Source organism: Acyrthosiphon pisum, chromosome A1 (assembly GCF_005508785.2).
Source record: "Acyrthosiphon pisum isolate AL4f chromosome A1, pea_aphid_22Mar2018_4r6ur, whole genome shotgun sequence".
In the NCBI taxonomy this organism is placed as follows: Eukaryota; Metazoa; Arthropoda; class Insecta; order Hemiptera; family Aphididae; genus Acyrthosiphon; species Acyrthosiphon pisum.
The window spans coordinates 20,701,358-20,716,233 of NC_042494.1; the positions used below are offsets into that span (position 1 = coordinate 20,701,358).

General features: G+C 28.1%; 2 protein-coding genes across 2 annotated transcripts in view; both read left to right on the plus strand.

The window, feature by feature from the left end:
* The window catches only part of LOC100163982 (RNA polymerase-associated protein CTR9 homolog), a 17,401-nt gene extending 4,160 nt beyond the window's left edge, over positions 1–13,241 (plus strand). The window contains exons 3-20 of the mRNA XM_001944036.5: positions 1,652–1,750; positions 1,824–2,063; positions 2,140–2,712; positions 2,776–2,895; positions 2,969–3,100; positions 3,160–3,338; positions 3,406–3,614; positions 3,676–3,857; positions 4,712–4,892; positions 5,285–5,433; positions 5,512–5,628; positions 5,695–5,840; positions 5,907–6,344; positions 6,685–6,805; positions 6,876–7,006; positions 7,088–7,117; positions 7,229–7,615; positions 11,970–13,241. Coding sequence (XP_001944071.1) covers positions 1,652–1,750; positions 1,824–2,063; positions 2,140–2,712; positions 2,776–2,895; positions 2,969–3,100; positions 3,160–3,338; positions 3,406–3,614; positions 3,676–3,857; positions 4,712–4,892; positions 5,285–5,433; positions 5,512–5,628; positions 5,695–5,840; positions 5,907–6,344; positions 6,685–6,805; positions 6,876–7,006; positions 7,088–7,117; positions 7,229–7,615; positions 11,970–12,015 — 3,480 coding nt within the window. The 3' untranslated portion in view covers positions 12,016–13,241. The remainder of the gene's footprint in view (positions 1–1,651; positions 1,751–1,823; positions 2,064–2,139; positions 2,713–2,775; positions 2,896–2,968; positions 3,101–3,159; positions 3,339–3,405; positions 3,615–3,675; positions 3,858–4,711; positions 4,893–5,284; positions 5,434–5,511; positions 5,629–5,694; positions 5,841–5,906; positions 6,345–6,684; positions 6,806–6,875; positions 7,007–7,087; positions 7,118–7,228; positions 7,616–11,969) is intronic.
* LOC103311981 (zinc finger MYM-type protein 1-like) overlaps positions 12,383–14,876 on the plus strand; it is a 5,811-nt gene continuing 3,317 nt past the window's right edge. Inside the window, exon 1 of the mRNA XM_029486190.1 lies at positions 12,383–12,400. Coding sequence (XP_029342050.1) covers positions 12,383–12,400 — 18 coding nt within the window. The remainder of the gene's footprint in view (positions 12,401–14,876) is intronic.

Here is a 14,876-nt window from a genome sequence, read left to right on the forward strand (position 1 = left end):
AGGCCAACTTTTTTGGGAGGTAGGTAGTTTGGAACTTGGCCTTTTTTCACTGTTATGTTTTTGTTGGGGATTTTAGTTTACATTTTACACATTGTTGGAATTGTTGGATTATCGTGTCTTATATTTTAAATTGGACTTATAGTTAATTATTTCCTTATAATGAGATATATTTTAGGATTATTCAAATATAACAGGCTTTATAGGAAATATCATCACTCATAAGCACTAATCAATTGATACAAAAACTCATTTTTATCGTATGATATCAAAATTATCAAATATCAATTATCAAAATATTTTTAAAATAATTATTTTAATTTTGATAACTTTAATATTATAATTTATTTTTATATACCAACATAATATAGGTATTATTTTATATTTTGATAAAATTAACACTTTTATATTTGAGGCGAATAGCGAACCCAATATACCCCATATAATGTTGCAACTTTAATTACCTATGTATTATTTAATAATTGTATAATATTGATTAATAGCTGATAATTTTATTTATATTTTATGCATTTTTATAACTGCCTATTAACTATTAATTATAATTTATACAATATAGATGACATTTTTTATATACATCATATTCTATTTTAACATCTCATTAAAATTTATCTTTGCCAATTCATTAAATAGCCCGCTATATGCAAGCACTTAATCTTTTTAATAACCAATCAATTAAAATTGAAGAAAAAATGTAATTTGTCGACAATTACAATCTATAATAACAGGAGTAACAATTTTGTATGGTAACGTTGCATTTAAAATTATGTGGAATCGTATATAATATTATGAATATTAAATTTGGGTATTATAGTCAGTATATTGTATCATTAATCGTGATTTAAGCCGTGATGCGTATATGAAGCAGTTGGTATCATGAAAAATAAAAAACATAACTACCATAGACATATAAATATGTTAATAATAAATAAATTTTAATAATAAATGTATTAATATGTATAACTGCCTAATAAAAATAATTGAAATCATAATATTGAAATATTGGGCGATCGTACCAACATCACTGTTGCTTTTATCATTTTTATATGTGACAAAAAACCTAGATACATAAAACTTCTATGTTATTGGTGTTATATTTTATTTTATAATACCTATTAATAATATTTTTTTATTTTTTATTTTTTATTACTCGCATTTTATTAAAATACAAATCAGTCTGTCCAAACAAGCACATTAAGTAATGTTGATGTAATAATAAAAATAAAACATTATAAATAACTTTTGAGGAGTCACTCATTGGTATCACCTGCGAACATTTAGTTGGATTAGCGATCACTTATAAAGTAGATCACGATTCCAATATTGTTTGAACCTATGTGAAGGTGGAGGGTGTATCAAGAATGTTTGGAGAAGCTATATTTTTGATGGGGGATTCGTACTAAAATTAAGTTTAATATATGAAATCGGTAATAATATTCTTGAAGAAAAATATGTTTGCCAAAAATTTTAAAGTATATGAATGATGTAACACATAATAATGTATGATGTATTACGTAGCATATCTTATTATTATAAACACATAGGTAATTATAAAAAAATGAATTGTAGTTAATATGTTTATATTGCTGTAATATTTTGAATAAATATCTAACTAGAAATTGATAATTTTTTTTAGGTTATTGAAATTCAACTAGACAAGTTGCCAGAGTATGATGAAGTACATGGCATTTTAAAGTCTGAAAATTCAAATCTGCATATATGGGTCAATTTAGCCGTATGTTTTGTTTTATAACTTATCTGATTTGAACATTCATATAAAATAATATTATTTTTATTACAAATTGTAGTTAGAGTATTACAAAAAAGGCAATTCAGTTGCATTGGTTGGGTTGTTGGAGTCATCACGTAGAAATGCAAGTTTAAAATATAAAGATAGTAATAAGGATCAAATGAGAGCTCTAGATATGTTAGCAGCATACTATGTGCAAACAGCTAATCAAGAAAAAAATAAAGATAAAAAACGTGAACTTTTTAACAAGGCCACACAACTTTATACAACAGCAGATAAAATCATCATGTACGATATGGTATGAATGTGGTTATAATTATTATCTTCTATCTAAATGTTTTCAAATTTTAGTCAAATGTTTTATAAATTTGTAGAATCATTTGTTGGGCCGTGCTTTCCTTTGCTTGTTAGAAGGTGGTAGAATTGAACAAGCAGATGCTCAGTTCAACTTTGTATTGAATCAATCATTTAATAATCTACCAGCTCAATTAGGTAAAGCATGCATTGCATTCATCAAGAAGGACTACAGAGGATGTCTAGCTTATTATAAAAAAGTATTGCGCTCTAGCTCTGAGTGCCCTGCTGATGTTCGAGTAGGCATGGCATATTGTTTTTTGAAACTAGGAAACATAGAAAAAGCTCAATTAGCATTTGAACGTGCCTTACAGTTGGACCCCAAGTGTGTTGATGCATTAGTGGGTCTTGCCGTCATGAAGTTAAATGGCGAAAGTCCTGCTGATATAAAATTAGGTGTAAATATGTTGTCAAAAGCATATACTATTGATACAACCAACCCAATGGTGTTAAATCATTTGTCCAATCATTTTTTCTATAAAAAAGATTATGCCAAGTCTGAATTACTTGCTAGACGTGCCCTACAAAACACAGAGAATGACGCTATGAGAGCTGAAAGTTGTTATCACATGGCTAGAGTTTTTCATGTACAGGTAATACCGTTTTTTTTTTTGGTAATACTATTTTATATGAATTTAATATGATACAACTTTTAGAATAATTATGACCAAGCATTTCAATATTATTATCAAGCAACCCAGTTTGCACCGGTTACATTTGTACTCCCATATTTTGGCCTTGGTCAAATGTATATTTATGGAGGTGATAAGGAAAATGTAATACTTATTCATACAATTTTTGATTTACATCAATATTTATTTAAATGTATTAATTTTGGAATTTATTTAGGCCGCTCAATGCTTTGAAAAAGTGCTTAAAGCTCATCCAGAAAATTATGAGGCTATGAAAATTCTTGGTTCATTGTACACTAAATCAAAAAGTCAACAGAAACGAGATATAGCAAAAAGTTATTTAAAGAAAGTATGTAATTTAAAAATTAAAAAAAAAATAAAACTTAAAATACTATTTTATGATCTTAGGCAACAGAACATTTCCCAGATGATGCAGAAATTTGGATAGAATTAGCTCAAATATTAGAGGCATCAGATTTACATGCTTCATTATCTGCGTATGGTAAAGCTATGGGTTTAATACTCAACAGAGCTAATAATTACATTTCACCTGAAATACTTAATAATGTGGCTGCATTAAATTATAGGTATAAATTTATGTCGAGTCAAACAATTTATAAACATAAAAATGTAACTAATTATTTATAATTAAAGGCTTAACAATATGGATGAAGCTCATTCTAAACTTGAAGAATCTTTGAGTTTGTCAAAAAAAATGGTTGAAACTGACCCCCAGCGTTATAACTCTAATGCTGTTACAACTTTGTACAACTTGGCAAGGATTTATGAGGTGCAATGCCAGTTTCAGAAGGCAGAAACATTTTACAAAGATATTCTCAAGGAACATCCTAATTATATTAGCTGTATACAAACTATTTGATTCACTTGTATGCTATGATTGGTATTATAATTAATAACTTACAGGTTATTTACGTTTGGGCTGTATGGCTCGAGATCGTAACCAAATTTATGAAGCTTCTGATTGGTTTAAAGAAGCATTGCGTGTAGACAATGAAAATCCTGATGCCTGGGCACTACTTGGAAATTTGCATTTAGCCAAAATGGAATGGGGTCCTGGGCAAAAAAAATTTGAACGTGTGCTGAAGGTATGTCAAAATGAAGTTTGTATATGTCGCATCCACATAGTGAAAACACTCATTTCATGAACTGGATATCCAGATAGTGAAATTTGTCCAGATCGTGAATTTTGACGAAAATACATTATATGGACATCCATTTCATGAAATGGACATTACCTATTTTGTGTACTTTGTGTAATTGTTGTAAAACAAAATTGTTATGTTATGTAGTAATGAATAATTATATTATATCATAGTATAGTAAAGTATAGTCAATTATAGTCAATAAATTATATCATATTACATTATTTTATTATTTTATTTTTCATAAACCATACGTACCTATATCATATTTTATAAACAACAGTGTAACTAAATTAAGTGTTATAAAAAATTCATGAATTTAACTATAATTATAATATTTAACTACCTATATTTCTCTATTGTTTTATCAACAAAATAATTAATTGATTAACTTAAACATACCTTAAACGGCTTAAACTATACCTATACATTTTTTCCTTATTATTTATTTTTCATGACGATTGATTATGACATTGACTGTTACATTGCATATTATTTTTAAAACAAGCACACCTACTTGATTGGCAAGGATTTTTTGCCTTATGTCAAGGGCGACCATGTACGATATCGTGTTATATAACACATTCTGGCCAAAGGTTTGTTTTACAACAATTACACAAAGTACACAAAATAGGTAATGTCCATTTCATGAAATGGATGTCCATATAATGTATTTTCGTCAAAATTCACGATCTGGACAAATTTCACTAACTGGGTATCCAGTTCATGAAATGAGTGGTTTCACTATGTGGATGCGACATATATAATTCAAATTTAATAATTTTGATTTTCTTAAGAACCCCTCAACATTAAATGATCCATACTCATTAATTGCTCTGGGAAATGTTTGGTTACAAACTCTACATCAACCAACTAGAAATAAAGACCAGGAAAAAAGACATCAAGATTTGGCATTACAGTTCTATACAAAAGTATTGAAATATGATCCAAGGAACATTTGGGCAGCTAATGGAATTGGTAAGTGATTATAAGTATAACTAGGTTAGTAATTAGGATTTTATTGAGTTTTATTCAGGCTATGGTGCAATGAGACATAGAAATATTATTTAACTTCATACAGAGTTATTTTTTAAATAATTAGCATTTTATGTCATTGAATTATAATAATACAAATTAGTGAAATTATTATTCAATAACCATTTGGCTAAAGTCAAAAGATTTATTTAAATTTGTTTAACCGTAAATTTATTGACAAATTATTCTCAAATAAATTTTCAATTTAGTCATTCTTTGAGGTGAATATTGTTTATTGATTTTAAGCTCAATGCTCAATGCTCAATGGTAAGAATGCACTAATATGTAACAATTCTAATGCAAATTAATTTGTAATTTTAAATTTGTCTATTAAGGTTGTGTTTTGGCATATAAACATTGCATAAATGAGGCAAGAGATATATTTTCTCAAGTAAGAGAAGCTACTAGTGATTTTTGTGACGTCTGGTTGAATATTGCACATATATACGTTGAACAAAAACAGTATATTAGTGCTATTCAAATGGTATGTTGGAATTTTCTAGATTAAAAATTAAATATTAAATGTGACCCCACATTTATGTAATATATAAATATGTTATAGTATGAAAGTTGTATAAAGAAATTTTTTAAACATGATAATGTTGAAGTACTACAATATCTTGGGCGTGCATACTTTAGAGCAGGAATGTTGAAAGAAGCAAAAAGAGTATTTTTAAAAGTGGGTAAACATAATAATTTGTTATATAAGATAATTCAGTCACGTACAATTTTTATTTGATGTTAGGCTCGAAGAGTTGCTCCTCAGGATACGATTATAATTTACAATATTGCTTTTGTCCTACAAAAATTAGCAATTCTAATACTGAAAGATGAAAAATCAAACTTAAAAGATGTACTGAAAGCTACAAATGAACTTGAATTATCACATAAGTATTATACTATTGGTTTATAAAATATGTTATATCAATAAGTTTTATAATATGTATTGTTTTTCAGATATTTCCAATATTTGTCTGTTCACGGTGATCGTATGAGATATGATGTTGATCTGGCTAATATTGAAGCTAAACAGTGTAAAGATTTACTGTCTCAAGCCCAGTACCATGTGGCACGAGCACGTAAAATGGATAACGATGAGCGTGACAGTCGTCGTAAACAGGAAAGGGAACGAGAATTATACCGTGTTAAACAGATTGAAGAACAGACTATAGCATTACAAAAACAAGATGAACAAAGAAAAGAAATGTTGTTAAAACGTCAAGAATATAAAGAAAAAACAAAGAATGCGCTAGTATTTGACACTGTTTTAGAAAAACCTAAGGGTAAAGGGAAACGTCGTGAAAATTATGGTTCTGATTCTGGTAGAAGCATTTCATCTGTACCAGGTGGCAATAGAAGTCCTAGACCTTCAAAGTCTAACAAATCAAGGAAAAGGTTATTTTATGCGTTGATTTTAATGCATTAATTAATTAAATATGATTATAATAATTATGTTATAATATTATAATCTTCTGCCATCTTCATTTCAATCATTTGGTTATGAATTTAAACTTAAGCCACAACACAATTAAATAAAACTCAAATTATACATAGGTACCTTCTTTATTTAAAAACTACTAATTTTATATTGTTGTCATTGGTGCCAAGAACAGAGCTAAACAAAGTAAACATTAGTAGATTTTGGTTTCTTGTTAAAAAATATCTACAATGACTCAATTAAAAATTATATTTATCATAATTGAATAAAATTCTATTATTTATTATTTAATTGCAGTGGTGGATTTAGCGGCGATTGCAAAAAGAAAAAAAAAGGTGGATCTAAACAAAGGAAAGATAGTGTTGCATCAGGTGGATCTGGTTTAAGTGAAAAAATTACATCAAAGAAAAGGCGTTCAGTAAGTTTTTATTTTAAATGTATACCTACATAAACAAAACAGTTTAATAGCTAAAACATGTTGTGTTTAGTCTATAAGTAAGAAGAAAGGACCAATGCTATCATCTAAACAGAAACTTAAAGTTGTGTCCAAAGAAACTATATCTACTAGTGAGGAGGATGATAGTAGTGACGGTGAAGTAAAAAAACAAATTTCTGGACAGTTAGTATAATACTTTCATATTATTATTAATGAAAGTTGTAACTTATTTGTTATACATAATATTTAAATATATTTTTTCAGTAGTTCAAAGAATACTCGATCATGTTCAAGGTAAGTAATATTAGTTTATACATGATATTATCTTTTGTACATATCACATGCCATGTACCTAATTATTATTTTGTACATCACTACAATAATTAATTTTATTATAATTTATAGCTCCAAGTCTCGTTCACATTCCGGTAACCATAAATCCAGAAGTCCATCAAGATCTCGGATTGGTTCATGTAGGTTTAGATCAAAATCTAAAAGTGTCTCACGCAATCTTTCAAGATTTAGATCACGTTCGGGTAGTAAATCTCGATCAAGTAGCCGTTCATATTTTGGCAATCAATCTCGTTCGGGAAGTCGTTCAAGATCTTGGTCTCGCTCAGAATCTGGTTCTAAATCGCTCTCACAATCCCCCAGTAAATCTAAGTCAGTATCAAGATCACCAGCCCGATCAAAGCCTGGTAGTAGTACTGCTTCTAATTCACTAGATCGTCCAGGAAGTAGATCTACATCCAACTCACAATACAAATCTGACAGCAGATCTTCTATATCTAGGTAAATATAGATTTTTATCGTTCACAAATTCAGTGATTATAGCATGGTTTAAATCTTAGATCATATACATATTGTATATGATCTAAGGTTTAAATATACAAGGTTATTGCATGTATACCTCTTCTCAATCAAACATTTGATGATAAAAAAAATGGCAGTGTAAAGGGAGCCAATAATAATCAAGTATATATGCGCGGGATTTTGAATTTGTTAGCTATTGTCAGCGTATTTTTGGTGATAAGAAAAAAGTATATTAATTGTGATCCCTTTACGCATCCATTTTGTAACCTATGATAACAATCCGGGTCAATATGCAATAACCTGTATACCCGTAAGAGCGGGATACTTTACTACAGGGGTTATACATATTGCTCCAAAAAAAATATTTATTGATATCAATCGTAGCACATTACGATTTTGAGATAAGAGATTGTAGTTTTTTTTATATTGTTCTTATTAACATTAGAAATTTTTTCAAACATTTCGAACATCAATCTATTAGTTCACCTCCAAGATGTATGCCACGAAAAGAGTTGTTTTCAAAAACACAAAAACTCATGACGAAAAAGTTGTCCAAAATCTAGGGGATTAAAATTGAATTTAAAATGTACCTATTGAAAAAAAACTTTTAATCAACTAAGAAAAAAAAAATTATATTATGTATAGGTTCAGATTAGTTAAAACACAAGCACTAAACATTGCACCAATAGTTATTATATGCATTAAAGTAAAGTAATTTTAATCATTGTGCAATGTAACCTGCAATGTATTTTACTTTGCTCCAAATTTTTGGGAATAAGTAAGTAAGTCACTTAGTATGACATTTGGATTTTTTTGAATTGTTCTTACCTCTCAACATTTATACATATAAAACAACGTGAACAGGTAATTTTGATCTTTGTTATTGAAGCTATAGTATAGGTATAAACTAAAAAAGAAATATATTTGGAACAAAGTATCCCGCTCTTACGCTCTTACGGTATTTCAACCATGGATTATAGTATGAATCGTGTGTTTATTGTGTTTACACTACGTTAGGCATGTCAAACTCAAATAGTATCAAATGGGCCAAATATATTGAATAGTTCACTATTTGGGCCGCACGTAAAAATTTAGAGAAAAAATAAATATTTTGTACACATTTTTCAATTTTATTCTTAATGTTCACGAATACAGCAATTACAACTAAATTAAAAAATGAAAAAAAAATGAACATTAACATTTAAATAAAATATAAATCATACTAATTATTTATGAAAATAGCTGTTATATAAATTACAAAAAAAAACATGTTAATAGTTCTTTTTAGACGATATTTGAGAGATGTTCTTTTCTCCCCACAACTTTTCAAATTCGAGAGAAATATTATCTGACGAAGCCACTTTTAATACTGCATTTAGATGTGTGTCGGTTATTCTGGATCTAACGAGTGATTTATTACTGTTCATTAATGAAAAAAGTTGCTCGCATTGATAAGTACTACTAAACATAGAAATAATTTTACTAGCAAATCTACGAATTTCTTCATATCGTGTTGGCACAAAATTGTAAAAATCTTTAAAATGTCTTCTAAAAATTTGTTGTCTATTAATATTGGATATAATGAGCCGCGAGCCGCGTGTTTGACATGCCTGCTCTACATATTATTTTATATTTTATTTACATTAATTTTTTTTTTTAATTATTATTTATTTTGTAGAAAATCAATACAACTATATCAATGTACTTTTGTTTTTAGTTAAATTTTTTAATGTATTTATAAATACCTTTATCAATTATAAGTGTAAATAAAAAATGGTGCTTGAAGTTCCTACGCGCGGATGAAGTGAAACATAATACAGTAATACAGTAATAATAATAATAATAATAATAATAATAATAATAATAATACCCAGTGGCGTAATTTAGTCATGTTTGCACTCAAAAAAAAATGTTAATTAATATAATAAAAACCTCTCAGTCCAATCATTGTGATCTGTAATTTATTTAATACTATAATATTATTAGGTAGGTACATGTATAAATGCATGCATGCATTAAATTAAATAATTACGTACTTCCTATTAAATAAAGTTTTAAAATGTACTTTTTTGAGTAGATTCATGGAATAATCTACATAGATGTAAAATACCCAAAGTTGCAAACTCTAAAGCAGGGATCAAACACGGTTTAACCACAGTTTTTTCATATTCAAACACCAGAACCGGAACCGAAACCAAAAGCTTTAAAAACCGGTTAATAAACCGTAACTATAGTTTTATAAAACCTAAAATCTTAAAAAAAAAACCACTTACAAAACCTAAACCGAAACCATAGAATTGAAAACCCGTTCTTAAAACCGAATGAAATTTGAAACTTTTATCGATTTCTTCGAATTTTATACAGCTAATTACCTATATTATTTATAATTCTAGTTAAAACAAGTATTTTTAAGTGAAGAAATTGACCTACTATTTGCCTTACTCTTAACTATGATAAGTGTAAAGTTATATAATTTTCCAGATCTCGGATTATTGTTGACTACACCTATATTTACAATGACTCACCCCTAAATCGTGTCTTTGAGGTAAAAGACCTAAGTATAATATATACTTCATCACTTTCTTTCAGACACCATATTGACTACATTACGTACAAAGCCCTAAGGCTTCTTACATTCTTACGCAGACACACTAAATATTTTAATTCAGCACATTGCTTAATAACTCTTTATTCGTCTCTTATTCGTTCAATTCTTAGGTATGGCTCGATCATTTGGAACCCTTATCTTCGTTCAGAAATTAAATTAATTGATCGTGTTCAAAACCACTTCCCTAACTACGCTGGGTTCCTAAAGAGGACGTGATACCCGCATGTATTGTCTCCGTCTTACAAGTGCGTAACATGGCAAATTTTACGCTCAACAGAACACGCGTAACTCCGTAAATTTAAAAATTAGAGTGAATTGACCTCTTATAAAATCTAAATGTAAGATTATTATCTGGGCAACCTCATGGGTTTTTTAACATATTTTAATTTTAACGCAAGTTATGAGTATTTTAAAATTGTAAATTGTTTATACGTCTTAAAATATTCATAACTCGCTTTAAAATTAAAATATATTAAAAAGCCCATGAGGTTGCCTAGATAACAATCTTACCTTTAGATTTTATAAGAGGCCAATTCACTCTAATTTTTATATTAACGGAGCTATACACGTGTTCTGCTGAGCGTAAAATTTGCCATGTTACGCACTTGTAAGACGGAGACAACACATGCGGGTATCACGTCCCCTTAAAATTGATCACCCTCAACATTCTTATCAATCAGTCATGGATGCGTTAAATCTCTGCTCTCTGGAGGACAGATGGCTACGTTCCGATCATAATTTCGCTATAAAATTAATTCATGGTAAAATTGAAGCACCACGTCTCCTTGAGCATTTAAACTTGGGAGTTCCGACGATCCATACTAGATCCACTCAGACATTTCACCTTCCTACTCTCCGTTCTAACTATTTATTACAATTCAAATAATTAAATGATCCTTTAATTGGAACAATGCGTGCTTTAAATGAGAATAATGTTAATATTTGACGTTAATTTATCATTGTATTATGTTTTGTTTGTAATTTATTAGTATTTTGTTAACTACAACTTTTGTATTATTATAACCTATTTATATGTTAAATTTATTATTTTATATGAAAAAAACCGATTGGCGCTAATATCAATCAATAAAAGAAAAATAAATAAATAAATTTCCGAAAAAAATTTCTAAAAACCACTTTGGAGTTAAACTACATTTTCTATATAGATTCGTGGGATAATCTGCATAATCTGCATAATATACCCAAAATCCCATACTTCAAAATATTATAACCTTGGAACTAAGTCCAGTCGACAAATTCTGATTTCACAATATTGTGCTTAACTCGTTGAAATATACCTATAAGTTCCCGAAAAAAATTCCTAAAAATCGAGCTAAACTGCATTATTTCAATATATTTGTGCAATATTGCAATAGTGATTAGTGTTTATTACCAAGTAATATTATTATCTTGGTTATCATAGGGCCCATAGGGGATTTGGGTTTTTATTTGTTGTTTCTATAAAATATACTGTATCAGTATACTGAACCTAACCTATAGGTACAATATTGTTGAATTGTATAGGTACCTATAAATACCTATATTTATATAATTAAATATGGTTCGCCAGCTTAAAAAATAAAGTCATGGGGGATACGACACCCAAATCCCCTACCGTCGCTGATAATACCTATACTTTACGTTTGTTCATCAGCGGAAAACGCCGTTGTAATATTAAAACATATTTAATTACTAATTTTGTTGCAATATTTTTTTTATTTTCAGAAGTGGATCAGGTTCTAGATCCGGTTCAGCTTCACCAGACATATAATGAAACTGTACTATTGAAAATTATTTAATATTATAAATCATTTTTAAAACTTAGTAGGTATGATTAATATTTTCAGTTTTTGTTGATGTATGTAATTTTATTCATAACAAACGACAATTATATTGTGATCAAAAAATTGTTCATATTTTTAAAATGATTGCATAACTAAGATACACTTTCTTGTAGGTACTCAGCAGTCAGTAAACATATTTTCTATTATATACACGTACCTATATTCATGTAATAACTCAAATAACAGTGTAAGGATTTAATTAAAAATCGGGGTTATGTAATTTTAAAGTAATTTTTAATATAATATTATATTTATTCATCATTAAAGGCTCGGTTAAACAGAAAGCGGTCTGCCATGGTGTACGCCGTACGGGTACGCTATCCGCGGTGGACAGTCCGCGTGGCTGTATTATTTTACAGTGTCCGCGCGGACAGACCGCTTTGTGTTTTACTGAACCTTAATAAAAAAAAAAAAAAACAAAAATTAATGTTAAATGTAATTAAGGGTGTCAGAGCCGGTGCATTTTTAGTACAAAACATGTCTTATAGGAAAAACTCTCAAACTCTCTCTTTAGAATATAGTTGGATTTCATTAACTTTCTTTTTTTTTTAAAAAGAAGAATTTTGCCAGATTTTTAAATTTATAATTATTATAGAATCTAAAATATGCAGTTGAATAATGCAGAACATGAAAATTCGGTCATTGATCAGACTTGAAAAAAGTTCTCATCTTTCAGATAAAAAACATTATCTGTGAGACTTGAGCGTTTTTCCTTTAAAGTCATTATTGTTAATATAATACACCAGTATCAACTCCCCTAAATAAGTATCAGTCATTAAAATAGTGAAAAAGTGAAGGCGAAAACTAAAATATAATTTTCACTTTTTATAGAGCTGAGCAAAATTTTAAAAACTGGCACCGACACCCTTAACAAGTTATGGTTTCCCTTTTTTTGGGCTAAATTAGTTTCATTTTTTTCTTGTGTTTAATTACTCAAATTGTCTGTAAGTTTATATATATATAATTATCAATAAGGTTTATTTTTACTATTCTTTTTGTCACTAATAACAACTTTTTTTTATTGTATTCAATTATTGTGGATTTCCTATTTTACAACGATTAAGTGGATAATTATCGACTGAATAGCGAAACAATATAATATTAATGTAATACCTAATGTAATAATGTAATAAATAATAATACTTTAATTTTATTATTGATTTATTGTTTTATTTTGGTATTATTTTGCACGGGTCTCTTGTAATAATTCGTAATATTTTCTATGTTGTATGGCTCAGCTTTATTGGATATTAGCTGATCCCGCGCCTTTCGTTGCCCGTAAAAAATAACAAATCATAGAAAAATTGTGATTGTTCAACTCTTTTTGGGTGTAACTCGTTGCAGTAAGTGCAACTCAGACATACTATGTCGGATCACGGGCAATGTGCGACAGCATATCTATAGTAAAACATTTCGATCAGCGGCAATAAGTGCAACTCAGCCATCTTTGTAGGCTAATTAAAGTACTTCTAGTGGCTCGATTTAAAAATGTAAAGATGTTTGTGTTGATAAATAAGTTTACTTTGCATCGGTCGGAGCACTTTTTCAATTTTAGTAAATTCTTGACGATAATAAATATTTTACATTTTATAAATTTATAAAAAAAATTTTCAATACTGAATATACTCAAAAATATCTAAAATATAGAAAAATATGCTCCAACCGATGCAAAGTAGACTTGTTGCCAATTAAAACATTTTTACATTTTTTAAATCGAACCACTTAAATTTTTGTCAGTTGCTTAGGAGGTCGTTTTGATTAAAAATTAATAGGTTTTGCAGGGGCCTTAACGCTAAACAGTTAACAGTAATTATAACATAATGTATTTATGTTAACTTATCATTATTAACTTATCATTATCAGAAACTTATATAATTTGTTTTTAAAACTAAGAAATTTGTGTATGTAACAAAAATAATAATATAAGCGTATAATATATTGTAGTGGTTCACTTATTAGTTATTATAATGTCTAATGATAAGTTTAAGAATATAATTTAATTTTTAATAAAATAATCCCAATACTATAATAATTGAGAGATTACTTATCAAAGCTGGGCAAATTAATGATTTTTTTTAATTCAGTTAAGTTAAGTTAATATGCACCAATGATAAAAAGTTAAAAGTTAATTTAACTAAAGGTTAACTTATTTAAGTTAAAAGTTAATACATACTTTTTGTTAACTTTTTATTAAGGGGCCTCGCCATCGCATTGATTAGTATTAGGTTATGCCCAGCCTTGTATTCTAAAATAGAACAAACTAGATAAAAATATAAATATATCAAGCAATTCGGAGAAATGCAAACCCACGGAGTACAATTAATATTACACGTATCATTCTTTCCATGATATCGCAGTGGTTTTGGTTTTTTTCGGTGTAGATATCCTGTTAGTACATTTTTTTTCCTTAGTCTAAAAGCTTGATAATTTAATAAAAACTTCATCGTGAGATTTTACACTGGTTAAAAAAAACCGTCAGTATACCTGAACAAAATACATACAATTTCTACAAACCACATTAATTAATTTTACACAATAGCGTGTTGACATATCTATTAATAATATTATCAAATAAAAACCAAATAATATAATATGACATAACACACAATTTTATTCAAATTAATTTAGGTACATATACAATTATTTACATATTATACAATTTATTTATTATACATAATTACACAATTTTATTCAAATTAATTTAGGTACATATACAGTTATTTACATATAAAATTATTTACATATTATACAATTTTATTTATTTATACATTATTACAGTAGCATAGCC